The following is a 17,080-nucleotide window of genomic DNA, read 5'->3' as shown; positions in this document are numbered from 1 at the left end:
GTGATCCCAGCTAAGTGGAAGGCTGTTAGGTAGATTGCAGTCTGAGGCCTATCCAGGCAAAATGTGAGAGACTAAAACAAAAAAGTGGTAGAACACCTGACTAGGCAAGCATAAGGCCCAGTGTTCAAAACCCCACTACTGCCAAATAAATAACTAAAAGGTAGAGATAACTCAAGTGTCCATAGACAGATGAACAGATAAAAAATGTAGTCTGTTAATACAATGGAATATTATTTGGCCTAGGAAAGAAAGGAATTCTGACATATGCTCTAGGATGGATGAACCGTGATGGACACTATACTAGGTAAAATGACCATAATTTTAGTCTACTAAGAGCTAAGAGCTTCAATATTTACTATATCATCTCATATTATATTATTTTTATAATCACTACACAGTGAAATAGTTGAAATCACCATCACTCCCATTTTACAAGTGGTAGAAAGAGGTCCAGATGAGGTAGGTATTTTAGTCCAAGGTCATATGGCAAATGGTAAAGACAAAAAAAAAAAAAAAAAAAACCCACAACAACTGAGGGGCTGTATTGGAGGTTTGATCTGCTTTGCTAGCAGATCCTCTTCCATTTGAGCCATGCCCCCAGCCCTTTTTTGTTTTCATTGTTTTCCAGATAGGGTCTTACACTTTTTGTACAGTGCTGGTCTCAGATTGCAATCCTTCTGCTTATGCCTCCCAAGTAACTGGGATTACAGATGTACTCCACCACACCTGGCTTATTTGCTGAGATGGGGTCTTGCTAACTTTTTGCCTGGGCTGACCTTGAACTGTGATCCTCCTGATCTCTGTCTCCTTGAACCAGTTTTTCTAACTCAAATTTTCATGCTTTTTTTCAATACGTCATGCTAAGTTTTAGTTTGCCTCCACAGTAGCCTTTGCTGTAACTATACAAAGGAGGCTTAGAGTTAGACAACCTATGATTAATTCTTAGCTTTGCCTCAAAAGTTGGACCTCCCACAGTTAATAATATCCATAAGACTCAGTTTCAATATAACAAGTATATTTTAACAATCATATAATACATTCTATTTAATTTGAGATTTAAAAAGATAGTACAAAGTCTGGCATTGAGTAAGTGAAAAGAGATGTGCTTGATATTATCAGTTTCCCCTGGTCTGGACTTAGTGTGCTAAGATTCAAAGACATCTTTCCAATAATCTCTTGAGGAAACTGAATGGATCTTTACTACTGTAGGCATATACTCTAATTCATTAGCAACAGTGAAAATGATGTGATTATTCTCTGCAGCAATCTCAATATGAGGACTGAAAATGAAAGTAGAGGCTTAACAAAGTCAGGCAAGAAAGAGATTATGGTTACAGGCACCTTTTCAAGGATTAGTCCAATACTTTCTCAGCTATTCAGAAAAAGGAGAGGCCAAAACTTAAATCATCTACTTGATGGCCCTTGGGAAGAATAAGGACAGCAGCCAAGCCTGAAAGCACTAAAAGGAAAAGCAACAAAGTAGGAGATAAAGCAAGCATAAAGGAATGTGATCAAGGAAACGGGCCCCAGATGAAAAGCTACCTAGAAAGCCTGTGTAAATACATGAATAAACAAATATGACATAAATTACACCCATACATACTTCGCATGCTAGCCCAGAATCCAGTGCTTAATTCAAACATCCATATTTGTCACATTGCCCTTGGGTCACAAAGGGATATTTGGGAGAAGACAGTTTGTAATTTCTGATTCTCACAGAAATTCACATTTATCATAAGGCCTTACTACAGTGTCTGGATTATTTGCTAGGAGCAGATATGCATTTATTTGTTAGATTTATAAAATTGTGTTTGCTGCAAAATGTCCCTCTGGGGACAGGTAAGGCAGTCCAACCTTCACTGCAATCTTGTTAGCACATCTCACCCCATGCTCCCTCATCGCAGCCCTCCTAACACACACATTTCAGCATTCCTTTTATTCACAGATGTGCCAAACACGCTAGTAAATCACTGCAGGGACAGGACATTTTACCTTAAAAAAGAAGGTATAGAAACAAACATCACACCCCAGCTCTGTCACATATTACAATCTATACCAAGTTGTAAATGTGAATTACTATTACTATTACAGGAATGTCTGGCAAGGCTCACATCTGGAGCTAAATCAAGTTCCCCATCTGTCGGATTTGCTTCTTTTGCTCAATGTTAATTTTTCAGTTGTTTGCAAGAAATGATTTAATAACTGATGAGAAAATGGAAAATCAGAAGCACAATGGGAGCAAGGACTGGAAGAAAAGTCAAATTTAGCTTTCATAATACTAAATGTACTTTCTCCTCTCCACTTACTGACAGTCCACTCTTGTGAGTGAGTAGTGCTGCCTTATGACCCTCACCAATTCCATGTCTGACACAATATATACAACACTCTGTAACTGCATGGCTGTTTCATAAGGAGCCTAAAATGTCTTCGCTTCATGGACTCATTTGCTTTGTTTACCACAAATAGAAATAGCCACATATAGTAAAATGTCAAAGTTCCAGATCCCTGTGAGTCATCCAGTGAAGTCATGGAGAAGAGCAGAAGAAATCTTCAGAGAAAAGCTTTCAGATGACTTATACATAGAAAATACTTTGGCAGCTAAGATGCCTGAAAAGGGCTTGCAATCATCTCTTGGTAGAAAATTCACAGAACAGCCAGCACTTCAAGCTACTTCAATATGACAAAATGAAAGCCTCATGTACTCCTGCTTTTCTTGATCAAGTACGACAGTTTCTTCCACTCCTACAGACATCAGGGCTTAAAATAGTACTAGTGCTCAATATATTCTCCCTAGAAAGGTACAATAAACCTCAGATGAGCCAAGCAACTATGAAAGACAGAAATTGTCATTCCTTACCTGATATTAACCAACGCATGGGTCACCTTGCTTGCTGCTTCTTTCCACTGGCCTGCATTAGTAGAAAGCCTAAGGACTGTAAAGAAGGAAAGAACACAGTTCTGTCAAACCTCTGATATAAAACACAAATATGAAGAATGAAGACATACCTCAGAATAACACGATTAGAATAACCAAACAAAGCCTGTGCCAATCTTCTGTTAAAAACAACTTTAGCCTAGAGAAAAATATAAATGCTTATAGAATTCTTTCAATTATTCTCTCTGGGAATTTTTTTCCTCTAACTTCTCACTTTTTATCAAAATACTCTACTCCCAGGCCTGGGGACATGGCTCAAGTAGTAGAATACTTGCCCAGCGAGCACCAGGCTTGTTTAAACTGGAATTTAAACTCCAGTACTGCTCAAAAACACAACCATACTATATTCCTTTTCTGCCTCAGCACCCTCCTCCCTGCAACAGGGCTTCAAAACTTACTTTTTACATTCATTTAAAATCTACAGTGGGTGGGGAGTGAGGGTAATATGGCCATATATATTATTTCACTAGTGACCAAGGCTAACTTAGTGGAATTGGCTGGCTAAGTTGGTGTCCCCTCTTGCTCCACATATATCTTTCTAAACCTAAAAGCATAAACTCAGCCAAACGGGATAAATAACCTTTCCAGATAGAGGATGGTCATGTTTCAACCAAGAAGTAAACTGGTTTTGCTCTTTTGCCTTAATTATGTGACCTTAATTATTTTGCCTTCATTATGTAAAATGAATCACTAGGAAGATTTTTCCCTATCTGACCAAATTCTATTTCTTTTCCAAACTCAAAGGAAGAAAGATGACTGAAATAAAAAAGAAACAACACATCCCCTATCAGCTATGATATTCGGGACCACACATTATAGTAACTGTACCATTTTTTAGAAAAGAGACAAAGCAGCACAGTGCTTCTTGAATGAGGAAGCACCTGGTAGGCACTCAAATATGTTTTTTAATGAATAGCTACTTAATAAGAGGTAAATACGCAGAGAGTCTACTAAGTGTCAGGCACTGGACAAAATTAGGTTACATGAGATACACATGAAACTGAGATTCAGGGAAGACGACTGAGGTTGTTCACAAGTTGTAAGTGATGGGGCTGAAATTCAAATCTGGAGGGAATGACTCTAGAACCTGTACTTACAGAGAGAAATGAATAAAGAACATGACCTATAAAGCTACTACTAGCATCTAAGTCTAGTCCTTGCCACCAACTAGAGAACAATAGTAACATATACATGAAATAATTGTGAGAATGAGTTAATACACATAAAGCTCTTAGATAACTGCCTGCCACAGAGTAAATGCTATGTAAATCTTAGCTATTGTTAATTTCAACAGACTGCCTCCCAAATGAATGAATGAATGAACGTATCAGAAACTTTCCCAAAAGAAACTGGTCTGCACAGAAACTTCATATGTGAGTACCCACATCATCTGCTCCTGACCTAGGGTTCCTAAGCAAGAAGAACGGCAGCAGTAACTCTTATCACAGGGAGGGGCTATAGATAAGAAATAAAGCTCATTTGCCGCCGCCTCTGTTTTAGCAATGCCTCAGTTTTTTAAGTGCATGCAATTTTATGAAAGAGAAGACAAGATGGAAGCCTTACTAAAACATAGCTCATCAGCATGCTGCTTTTCTAATTCATAAGATTTAGTGCAAGGGGTAGTTCCAAGTTCCAAGTCTACAGTCTGAAGTTTTACTCTGTATATATGCATATCTATACATGCAATGAACACAATTATTTCAGGTCAGAGAATGTTGTTATTTTTCAACTCAACTGTGAAATTTATTTAGGTGCACTGGTTTTTCACTGGAGCCTCCACCACATACCACACTATGGAATTTAGCTGAATTTTCCCTTCCTTATATTTGCAGAGAAGTGTTTAACTCTCTCCAAAATATCCTGTCAGTTCTGTTCCTTAGTGAAAGACACCCAAATAACCTCATCAATGCATTTTCTTTAGAAAAGCTATTGGTTTTAACATTCTTTTCTAAGCTACCAATTTTAAACACACAATGGTTTCAAATGCCCTAAATGCCTCAAACAAAAGCAATCATTTATGTAGTAAATTGTGTTACAGAAAAACAACAAACTATGCAGTCATTAAAAGAGACTTTAAAAAATTACAAAATCATGCTATATAGGCTAAAAACACAAACTAGAAGGATACCCTGATTACAGCTATATAAAATTATACTTACATGTGGGCCCATATGCAATAAAAATAGTAGTAGTATTAGAATTGAGGGTTTGTAAGATTTTAATTTTTCCCATGTTTTTTCTTTAGTATTGGCAAATATTTCTTTTTAAAAATGAAAAAAAAGTTCAAAATCTGATGCCATTTTTAGTTCAAGGCAGCTTCTATGCAGATCCTCATTCAGCAGACTTAACTGCAATAAAATAATGCCAAAGGAACATTGTGTGCCTTTATCAAAATGTCTTAGTGACCTTCCTCTTTCTAGTTATGACGAGGTAACAAGGTAACTTACCCTTCTCCCTTAAACAATAGGAAATGGGCAAAAGACATGAAACAATGGTTATCAGACATTAGACAGCAGGTGGCATAGAGCTGTGATCTCTGAAAGTCAGAAAACAAAGATGTGCCCTATAATTATTCTAGCTTACTCAATGGAGAAGTTTTTAGGCTGCAGGGCAAGGAGGAAGAACCTAAAGAAAAGTAAGAAGTCTTGCCAAGTTGAAGACTTAAAGAAGCTAAAGCATCTAAGCTGGCAAGGAGAAATTTTGACAGAGAGCTATAGAGATCTATACCTTTATTTGTTGCTGAGCACTGATGTGTACATATGAAAAAGGAAACTTCCCAAGGAGGCCAAGAACCACTGGAGAGGAGGAACTGAGAAGTCATGGTGGGTTCCACAAAGAAAATAATGTGTGTTTCTGCTAATAGGAGTAGAAAGAACTACTAATACATGGGGTATCAGGCAGACTCTGTCAAAGTAGTAGGGCCAAGTTAGCCTATATTAAAAGTTTACTTTAGCTAGGTGAGGTGACAAATGCCTGTAATTCCAGCAATCAAAGAGGCTGAAGCAGGATGAGGGTGAAGTCAGCCTGGACTACATATCAAGTTCAAGGCCAGTCTGGCCTAGTGAGATCCTATCTAAAATTAACTAACTAACTAAATAAATAAATGCTCTTGACCTGCTCTCAATCCTTAAAAGCATCCTTAAATCCTTGAAAGGATTTAACTGGTTCTACATAACCATATTTCTGAACAATGCCCAATATTATATAAAGGAACATAACAAGGCTGGCATAACAGCTCAAGTGGTAGATTGCCTGCCTAGCAAGCATGAGGCCCTGAATTCAATTCTGCAGTAATGCCAAAAAAAAAAAAAGAAAGAAAGAAAAACAACATAACAAAATTAAACATCCATACCATAAAAATCATAATGGGGCTGGAGGCGTACTCAACTGGTAGAATGCCTGTCTAAGAGCATGAGGCCGTGAGTTCAAACCCTAGTATCAAAAAAAAAAAATCATGTTTCTGACCCACAAGCAGGAGAAAAATCAAGCAACAGAAACAGATCAGTTGTTGCTAGGGGTTGAGGGTAGGCAGAGGAGTTGACTTCACAAGAGTACAAGGGAAATTTGGGGAATAATGGATCTCAAAATTTTTGTGATAATTACACTACTATAGACACTTTTCAAAACTCAAACCTCTATATTAAAAAGAATGAATTTTATGGTAAATGTAAATTAGGCCTCAAAAACTTAACTCAAGCTGTGCATGGTTGTATATGACTGCAATCCCAGCATTCAGGTGGCTGAGGCAAAAGGATGAGAGTTCAAGGCCCTACATAGTGAGACCCTAGTTCAAAAAACAACAAAACAGCTTATAAAATGTTTTTTTCACCAGAGGTTTTTCACACTTTAAATAAAATGGAAAGCACTGAAGCATGCTATTTCTTACCATTTGTCATGTGTTTCAGTTAGAGACATTTTTTACTTTCCCATTTGTGCTATCCTAGTTAACTTTTTATCCCCCTAGCAGATTTGGGCATTCAGAGACATCCTGTCTTTTTGCTGAAGCTACAAGGGCTTATCTCATTTGACTAGGTTTGTGGCCCAGTTGGGTAAGTAAAGATTTCAAAAGCAGGTCTCTTACTCCAAGTCTCTTTCCTTTTCTCATTGAAAGGCATTTTTATTCATTTGTTGAAGAGTGCTAAAGCCTCTGTGACAGCTCTTCAACTTTAGGGAACTCTTCAGAAAACAAGAATGTTGACAAAGTCAGGCAGATGTAAACCATACCAGGGTACACTGAGCACGTTTAGCTAATGGGATGTCTGCTAGAGGTTTTCATGGAGAACTTTCTATCTCCTAAACAAAGACACGTGTCTTGATATGACAAGAGGAACTGCTGTTGTGAAGGGAAGCAACCTGACACTAAAGCCATTACTGTGAGAATAAGAGAACAGAGAAACAGAAAAAATTTGGGTACTTGGAGACATTGTTAAGCATCTGATTATGTCATTCTGGAACTGTTGTTCCTTAGAATTCTTATAAAGTGTAATAATTCTCCTTTCATTTAAGATAGTTTAAATCCGAGTTTTCTGATACTTGCAGTTGGCACATCCTATTGTCTACAGTCATACCACCTGAACATGCCTGATCTTGTCTGATCTCAGAAGTTAAGCAGGGTCAGGCTTGGTTAGTATTTGGAAGGGAGACACATCTTAATACAAGGCTCACCTTTCACTAAGATTATCACAGCAAAGTTATACATGGTTTTCTTAAAAGATTTCCTCCACTGCTCTAAAGATGAAAAAATTATGTTCCTCCACACAATCCTTTTCTACTGTTTGCTTCTATTCTTTCTCCTGGTACTCGTTCCAAATTCACTCTTTTCTTCTCTCAGGATATAGAAGTCCCAAGCAGAGACTGAGGTTTTTACAGTCACATCACAAAAGATGAAGCAAACCAATCTATAGTGACAGAAAGTAGATCAGTGGATGGGACATAGCAGGTAGAGATGGGGAAAGGGATATGAGAAAAAGATTGTAAAGGATAAAAAGGAGATTTGGGGAAGTGATGAATATGTTCATTATTTTGATCACTGTGGTAAGTTTCATATACATATACATAGGTCAGAACTTGCCATATTTCCAAACAGTTTTGCTACTATTATTTTAAAGATATGGTCTTACTTTTTGCCCAGGCAGCCTGGACCTCAATCAATCCTTACTTCCACCTTAACTGAGATAACAGCTTTTTTCCATTGAGATGTGATCTTGCAAACTTTTTTTTTTTGCCAAGGCTGTCCTGGAACAGTGAACCTCCCAATCTCAGCCTCCTGCATAGCTTGGGCTGACAGGCGTGTCCCACTGCTCCCAGCTATTGGTTGAGATGGGCATTTCACAAATTTTTTGCCTGGGCTGGCCTTGAACCATAATCCTCCCAAGCTGAGCCATTGGTGCCAACTAAAATATTATTTTAAACCTGCACAATTGATTATATATTAATTATACTTCAACAAAAAACTAATAAGTTGGGAATTTTTTTTCTGGTGCTCTCCCCACCCCCTTTTTTTACCTTTCTTTCCTTTTTTTTTTTTGTTGTAGTACTAGAAATTCAACTCAGGGCCTCATGCTTGCTAGGCAAACATTCTACCATTTGAACCACACCCAAGTTCCATAAGTTGAGCTTTTAAAAATAAAATAGTTTTGCTGAGTGAATTTCTGTTTCTGTTCAATCTACAATGATCTTTTCTTATCTTTCAACCTGGATTTACTAGACCCTTTTCCCAAACTTACATATGACCTCCTTCACAAGTAAATTATACTCACTGCAGCTGCAGAGTAAATTTTCAGGTCAATTACTAAAAGGCTTGCTAAAATGATTTTTATCTAATGCCCACTTCTTGTAAATTATGCTAAAAATACACAGATACACTAAGACCCTAAAATCCTGTTCTTTCTCAAATTACACATATTCCTTTGGGATCCAAGCACTCTACTTGCCCTTAGCAACTCTCATCCACTCTTTGGCCCCCATCTCATTGGCATTCATTGAATTGACAAGCTTTTTAATTATCTTCCTAGTTTACAGACATCACCAAAGGGCTGCTAACCAGCTTTCCACTAAGATAAAATCTGAGTTTCTAAAGGCAAAAAGACCAACAAATAAAGAAAGAAACAAACAAACAAAAAAAACCATGCAAAAAATCCCTACCAAACAAACAAAAAAAGGCCCACATATAAATTTCCTATTGCTTGAGGAGAGGAGAGTACTTTATATTTGTATGCCAATCAAGAGCTTCAAACAACTAGAGGAGCATCTTTTGTAGTATTTTTCTCTTACATGACAAAAGCCAGACAAGGGACAGAGAAAGAAGAGTAAAAGAAAAGACAGCTTACCCATGGAGTAGAGATTGTCAAAGCTCTGGTGCATACGGATAATCTCATAGTAAAGTTCATCATAGCTGCTTGGGGTTGGCAGGAATGTGTCGCCATATGTAATGAACATATTAAAGAGGTTCACAATCTAAAAAAGAAGCAATAGCCCATATACAGACATCAGCACATAAAGACCACAAAGGTATTATCACTGGCATGCTATAACCCTCTCTTACTGGATTGCAAGAGCTGATTATCAAATTTTTAGGCATTTTGTAAGCTGATTGTAAATCACAGTCATTATTACAAATTCACTCCTATAATATTATAATTAAATTATATTAAAATGAAGGCAATAAATATTTAAAACATCACTCTAATTATTTTCTACCTTTACTATTATCTATGCTCTTGAAATTACTTTATATCTGGGTGGTGGGAATAACAGCATACTACTGCATATGTCTTCCCAACACTGCATGACTCTGATGTCATGCTGACAACTTGAAATTGGTCATGGTAGGTACAGTTGTACAATGGAAAGTGTAAATGCTACGAATCAGGACTTTTTCTCCCTCACTAAATTTTGAACATTAGGAAGAAACTGTCCTAGGAAGACAGTCAAAAGGCACAATGGCTTCCTACTCCAAATAACCAGCCAGATAAACAGGCATCTATATTTGCCTCAGAAACTAAGTACAGCCATGATGATGGAACCATTTGCTGGGATACCTCTAGAGCCTTTGTCATTTACCAAAATAGAGACTGCAACAGTATAGAAAAATCTCTCAGCAGGGACCAAAGCTCACTATTGTTACACAGAAATCTGACCTACGCCCACACTATACCTGCCAATCAATATACTCTCATGAAAGAAAAGAGTCTCCATGTTTGCCAAAACTATAGATGAGAATGGGGAGCAACAGTCTAGAGATTCCAATCCATAAGGAAAATATAGCCTGGTTCTGTCTACAGTTAGTCCCCAGATCACCAGCTCCTGTTTCATATCAGTTGACTTCTGCCGTAGCATACAACTTCAAAGGAAGAAGTATTTATTTTGTTACTCACCATAAGGGCTAATGTAAAAATGTTGTGTTTGGCCAAAAGTACAGTCTCATTTGACATAAGGAACTTCAGCAAATTTATCAAGGCTTAAAAAACAAAACAAAACAAAAAGACATTAACAAACTATTCAAGCTAAATCCCTAAGACTAGAATGAATAAATCTCAGCTACCAAGCAAGGTCTTTGCTTGCTTTATTGATTAACATGTAATAATTGTGTTTATTTATGAAGTGTAGTGTGCTATTTCAATACAAGTAGACAGCATGTACTGATCAAATCAGGGTAACTGGCATTTTCTTCTTCGTATATTTTCCTTGTATTTTGAGTCTTTGAACTCCTCTTTTCTAGTTCTTTGCCAAATATACATATAATAGATTGCTGTGAGTCATAATCACTGTACTGTGCTATGGAAGACTAGAACCTATTCCTTCTATCTGTCTTTTGGTACCCATTACCAAACCTTCCTCTACCCCTGACCCGCATCCAATTTCTAGTAATCACTATTCTACATTCAGATCAACTTTGTCTAGCTTCTGTATCTGAGATAGAACATGGTATTTCTCTTTTTGTGCCTGGCTTATTTCATTTAATATACCATCCTCCAGTTTCATCTCATTTTCCATTTTGGTGCAAATGAGAGGCTTTTATGGCTATATATTATTTTATGTATGTATGTATGTATGAATGTGTGTACACTATTTTTTTTTTTTCTTGAGAGAAGTTCTCCTATATAGCCCAGGCTGGCCCTAAATTCACTGTGTAGTAGTGCAGGTTGGCCTCAAACTCAAAATGCCCTTTCCTCTGCCTCTGCTGGGATTACAGTCATGCTCTGCCATGCCTCATTTTAAAAATCCATTCAGGCTGGTGGAGTGGCTCAAGTGGTAGAGGGCCTGCCTAGCAAGCGTGATGCCAAAATTAAATTTTTTTAAATTAAAAAAAGTAAAAATCCATTCATATGTTGATGGATACCTAAGGTTGATTCCATATCTTTATTTTTGTGAATAATGATGAAATAAACATGGGAGTACAGGTTATCTCTTTGACACGTTGATTTCATTTCCTTTGGCCATGTACCCACAAGTGGCATAGCTGGATCATATGGTAGATCTAATTTTAATTTTTTGCTTGTTTTGTTTTTGGAGACAGGGTCTTATTATGTAGCCCAGGCTGGCCTTGAACTTATAATCCTCTGGCCTTGACTATTTGAGTGCTGGGTAAGTACTGGGGTGGGAGGGTGTTTGAGACAGAGTCTTGCTATGTAGCCTGGACTAGCCTTGAACTTGTGACCTACCTGCCTCCACCTCCCAAATTCTGTATAATTTATTTATTTTACAGTATGGAATTTCAATTCAGGGCCTTGTACCTGCTAGGCAGGCATTGTAATTGAGCCACATCCCCAGCCCAAGTTTTAATTTTTTGAGGAATCGTCATACCATTCTTTATAATGATAAAGCTAGCACAACAGCAGTGTGTAAAAGTATTCTTTTGGGCTGGAAATGTAGCTAAGTGGTAAAGTGCTTGCCTAGCATATGCAAAGCTCTAAGTCAATCCCTAGCACTTAAAAAAAAAAAAAGTTCTTTTTTCCAGATCCTCAGCAGCATTTGTTTTTTGGTGCTTTTCTTTTTTGGTGCTGCGATCGAACCCAGGGCCTCACGCATGCTAGGCAAGCGCTGTACCACCGAGCTACATCCCAGCCCTACATTTGTTATTTTTTTGTCTCTTTTTTGATAAAAGCCACTCTAACTAGGGTAAGATAATATCTCATTATGGTTTTGATTTGCATTTCCTTAATGACAAATGCTCAAGCATTTGCCATATATCTTTTTAGCCATTTGTATTTCTTCTTTTGAGAAATACCTATTAAGATTATGTGCCCTAAATAGTTTCTGCTGGGTATGGAGGGGGTAGGGGGGAGAGGGAGGGGGCGGAGTGGGTGGTAAGGGAGGGGGTGGGAGCAGGGGGGAGAAATGACCCAAGCCTTGTATGCACATATGAATAATAAAAGAAAAAAAAAAAAGATTATGTGCCCTTTGTTTTTTTGTTCTGAACCTGGGCCTTGATGCATGCTAAGCATATGCTCTGCCACTGAAGTATGCCCCCAGTTCCCTCCCTTTTTTTTTGTTTGTTTTTGGTGGCACTGAGGTTTGAACTCGGGACCTTATGCTTGCTAGGCAAGCACTTTTAGTGTTTGAGCCACTCCACCAGTCCCCTCCCATTTTTTAATTGAATTTTTATTGTTGTTAAGGTCTCTGAGTTCCTTATAAATTCTGATATTAATCTTTAGTCAGATGAATAGTTTGCAAATATTTTCTTCCATTCTGTAGTTGCCTTTCCTATGCAGAAGCTTCTTAGTTTGATATAATCATATTTATCTATTTTTTTTTTATTCAATTATTCACATGTGCATACATTGTTTGGGTCATTTCTTCCCCCTGCCCCCTGCCTCCCTATCTACTTTTACTTTATCACATGTGTTTAGGGAGTCTTTTATCCAAGCTCTTTCATAGAGCAGATTAAGGACTGGGGGTGTGTAGTTCAATAGTAGACCACTTACCCAACATGCACAAGGCCCTGGGTTCAATGTTTAGCACTCCCCCCACCATGCTAAAAAAAGCAGATAAGTGTGGCATATTTGAGGAAAGCACTGCTTTTCTAGATATATGTCTGCTCATCTGTTCATATAAGGTTTTTTTTTTTTAAATCTACTTCTTTGCTACTTCTTAAACAGCAATTAAGCTCAGGGATGTGACTATGAAATTGACATCTTAGTGTTCCAAATTTACTCCCACATGGTGATTTCTCCATCAAATTTGCTCAATTTACGGATAGAAATGAGGGGCTCTTCCACCTCAGACTGCTAGCATCTACTGTCAACAAGCTTTAGCCATATATCTGTTTCAAACATCATTGCTAAGAGGACAATCTATTCATTCTAACTAGTTACCAGATATGGCAGCTTCCCTGTAGAACCTACAGCTGGGCTACTGTTTTGGGTAGGAACTGAGCTCATAAAAAGAAAAAAAAATACTGCCAGGTGGGGTGACTCAAGCCTATAAGCCCATCTGAGGGAATGATAGAGTGAGGCAGCAGGATCACAAGTTCAAGGTCAGCCTGGGCAACCTAGTGAAACCCTGGCAATGTAGCTCAGAGATAAAGCACCTGCACTTGGCTAGCATGTGTGAGGTTAATCCCCAGCAAAACACACATACACTCTATTCTAGCTATTGAAACAAAAAGTACAGCTTGCTCTGGTCCTCTCTTGACAGTGGCAACATTTACTGAAAAGATTTCCTCTCCGCCTGGCAATCCTTATTAATAAGAGGGACTGCTAAAACTCAAACAATCTCAGTAAAGCAACTGCCAAGTCCCTAGGTTAAGTGCAGATCTAAAAACATTTTTGCAAATAAGCATTAAGCATAAAAGAAATCCTCAGTTGCTTTGTATTAATTCACATTTGTCTGTAGAATGAATCCTGCCCATCTTGACTTAAGTTCCTGTACCTACTCCTCTTCTTGACAGGAAACTATACAGAGTGGGAGTCAGCAGGTACAAGGGAACTGTGATCTTTCTGTCTTCTCCCCCTCAAATCTTCTCCCTTGCACAAACCCTCCCCGCCAAAAAAAAACACTGATGTCTCCTTTTCTTTTCTTTTCTTTCCTTCCTTCCATTCTCACATTTATTTTTTCCTATGTAGCTTCAAACTTGTGATCCTCCTGCCTCTGCCTTTGAAGTGCTGAGATTATAGACACGTGCCACAACATTCGCCTTTAACCTCTCCTTTTTTCTTTTTTTTTTTGCGGGGGGGAGGCACTAGGGTTTGAACTCAGGGCATCATACTTAGTAGGCAGGTGCTCTATCACTTAAGCCACTTTGTCAGTCTCACCTTATCTTCTTCTTTGCCAGCAAAGAAGCCTATTCTCCCATGCTGCCTGAGCTTCTTGTAACGTTTACAACTCTTAGATAGGGATGTGAATTTTGATTTGGAGCAGCAGGGAAGGATGAACAGGAGTGAGACTGCAGAGACTGCTATCTGCTATACAATGCTCCTCACTCCCAGTCCTCTAACAGCATAGGTACAATAAAGAAATAGCAGGCAAAGAAAGTGCAAGAGTTTGGCTATATCTACAGTTTCTAAAGCCTGAATCTTTCCCTCTGATGGCAAAGAGCCTTGGTTAGGGATAAAGAAGGTAGACATCCTCATATATGAACTCTTTTCTCCTGCCGGGATGTAAGTTCTTAGGGGTTTCAGCTAGCCCTTTTCATGGACTGGGAAGAAAAAGAGAAAAAAAAAAAAAAAAAGATCCATGGAAGCCTGTAATAGATCACCACAGCCTGCTTACCTTCTACCAGCAGTCCAGGGAGTGAAGGGGGCAAGCTATGTAAGAATGACTAACCCCAGCCCAAACTTCCCTTTAATGAAGATCGCCTTGCCAAGCTTTTTAATGGTGGCTCATCTCACTTCCTAATCCCAGCACTTGCATTAAGCCCTGTGCATGGATAAACAACTAAAAATCGGACCTCATAATCTCACAGGTGACAAGAGAACAAAATAGGTAGCACACATTTTGCAGAATATAAGGGCCAGAGAGAGACAAAGCAGCTTTTGCACACATCCAATCAACAAGAGCTTTTGTTCTCAGCACACATAGCACAAAGATGCAGCCTCACCAATGACTATGTGGTATAATTAAGAGGCGGAAACCTGGAGGAAAGGAAGTAGGAGCAATGATTTATTGCTCCCGTGCTGGAACTATAGCTAGTCCTGATCTCTGGGATTCAGAATCAGGGACGACAAAGTGATAAATATTAGGGGAGGAAGAAAGCAATTCTGGTACAGGCCAAGAAGCAACCTGTGTCCCAACTGCCACAGAAATCAGCAGAGTCAAACAGTAAGAAGAGTCCAGCACTGTGATATTCTGAGAGTCAGTACTTCAAAGACCTGTGTTCTGCTCCTAATAATTCCAGATGGACACAATTCCCCATGCCAAATAAAACAAAACAAAAAATTGTAACACACTGGAAGTAGTAATTCTCTAGAGGGATTTTATTTATTTTTTTTATTTATTTTGTTTGTGGTGTTGGGAATCAAACTCAGGTCTTCACACATGCTAGGCAAGTTCTCTACCACTGAGCTACATCTCCAGCCTCTAGAGGTATTTTAATGGGCAGCTAAAATGAACAAAGCAGCCTTAAACTTGGCTACCACAAGCCTCTAACATCAAAGATATCTCTTCAAGACAGAATGTCCCAAATATCCTAAGAAAGTTATTTTTCTCCATCATCTCCTCCCTTACTTTGTACTCATTACATCAACTATGTGGTATTCTATATACCACCACACATATAATCTCTTCTCTCCTCTGACTTAGTATGATGGGAGTTCTAAGTCTATGAGGCTTTGGCATAACTGAGAATGAATTTTTAGAAATGGAGAAGTTCTTATAAGTCATTTAATCCAATTTCCTCATTTTTGGATAAGAAAACGCCTTACCCTACCCCGCCCCAAACTATAGTGGCTAATGGGACTAGAATCTGCTCTCCCATTCAGTGTTCTACCATTCCATTAAGATAAGATTAAACAAATAAAGGTGCCAGGTCAAATTGAAAGTTAAAGAAGCAAAAAACAGCTTACTATAAACATTGGGCTTAGATTTGCTGACTAAGTCTTGATACAACACTTCTCTAGACTCTGGTTTACAACTTTCTCCATCAGATGCTCCAGGTTATTTTCATATTTTTGGTCCCCTTTTTCTCTTGGTCCTCAACAACTTGTGAAAAATACAGGTTTTTAATAATACTTCATTATTACTTTCCTACTACCCTCCATGCTAACAAACTCCCAGTTACTTAGCTGAGCATGAGCTGCCTCAGCAGGCCATCTTATCTAGCCCCTTACCTTTCTATCTGCCTTTGTCTCTCTCCTCTACATCTCCCCCTCACATACCTCTTTCCCCTTCTTTCTCTCTGCTTCCTTTCTAGTACCTCTCTCTACCTCTTTCTCTCTCTCTTTTTAAACACGTAATTATCAACTAAAACTGCTCCTAATTGCCTCACTCAGGGTTGCCTCCTTCAAAGTTATATCCTACACATGGAATGTGACTGGATATGGATTTTACAGGGAGCCAAGATCCCTTTCTTTATATAAAACCAGACCCAAAAATATAAAAAAATAAGAAACAGTATGGCCAATTACTAACCAGGTTTACTCATCAGCAATAATGGTACAGACCTTTGCACATGGTAGGCCAAAGAAGAGACTGCCCCCGAGTCGGGAACAGTTTCAAGGACAGCAGCAAACTGGCATTTAGGCTCTCAGGGCCAAAACACAAGCAGCACAAAGTTCACGCTGGCTGGCTCCTGGCTCACACCTTACACACACACACACACACACACACACACACACACACACACACACACAATTTTTACAAAACTGCCCTTGTACCACTTGTCCATTTAATACCACCTGGGCATATGACCAACCAAAACTGTTCCAAAGATAGTCACAGAAGTGGCAGTACATAGAGAGAAGAGTTAAGATAACTATAAAAGATAAGGGATTAATTGTATAAACTTAGTATTGTAAATCAGTCATATGTCTGTAAAAGTTTGCACACGTTTTACCATTGTGAAGACATGAAGAGCAGGATGCATTTTTTTTTCTGCTTAATTTAACCTTTTGGTTTATCATGTTTTTCACTGTTAAATAACAGGAAATAGAGGGTTGGGGATATATAACTCAGTTGTTTAGTGTTTGCCTAGCATGCACTAGGCCC

The 17,080-nt window shown here is 38.4% G+C and overlaps 1 protein-coding gene across 4 annotated transcripts in view; it reads right to left on the bottom strand.

Moving 5' to 3' along the window:
* Positions 1-17,080, bottom strand: part of Armh3 (armadillo like helical domain containing 3) — a 158,859-nt gene that overhangs the window by 68,109 nt on the left and 73,670 nt on the right. For 3 of the 4 annotated variants that reach the window (XM_074078455.1, XM_074078456.1, XM_020171230.2), the window contains 3 exons: positions 10,312-10,394; positions 9,265-9,391; positions 2,858-2,933 (listed from right to left, as the gene is read on the bottom strand). In XM_074078455.1, the coding sequence (XP_073934556.1) occupies positions 2,858-2,933; positions 9,265-9,391; positions 10,312-10,394 (286 nt within the window). The remainder of the gene's footprint in view (positions 1-2,857; positions 2,934-9,264; positions 9,392-10,311; positions 10,395-17,080) is intronic. The other variant, XM_074078457.1, reaches the window with a different exon arrangement.

Source organism: Castor canadensis, chromosome 7 (assembly GCF_047511655.1).
Source record: "Castor canadensis chromosome 7, mCasCan1.hap1v2, whole genome shotgun sequence".
NCBI lineage: Eukaryota > Metazoa > Chordata > Mammalia > Rodentia > Castoridae > Castor > Castor canadensis.
This window is presented reverse-complemented; position numbering and strand designations above follow the sequence as displayed.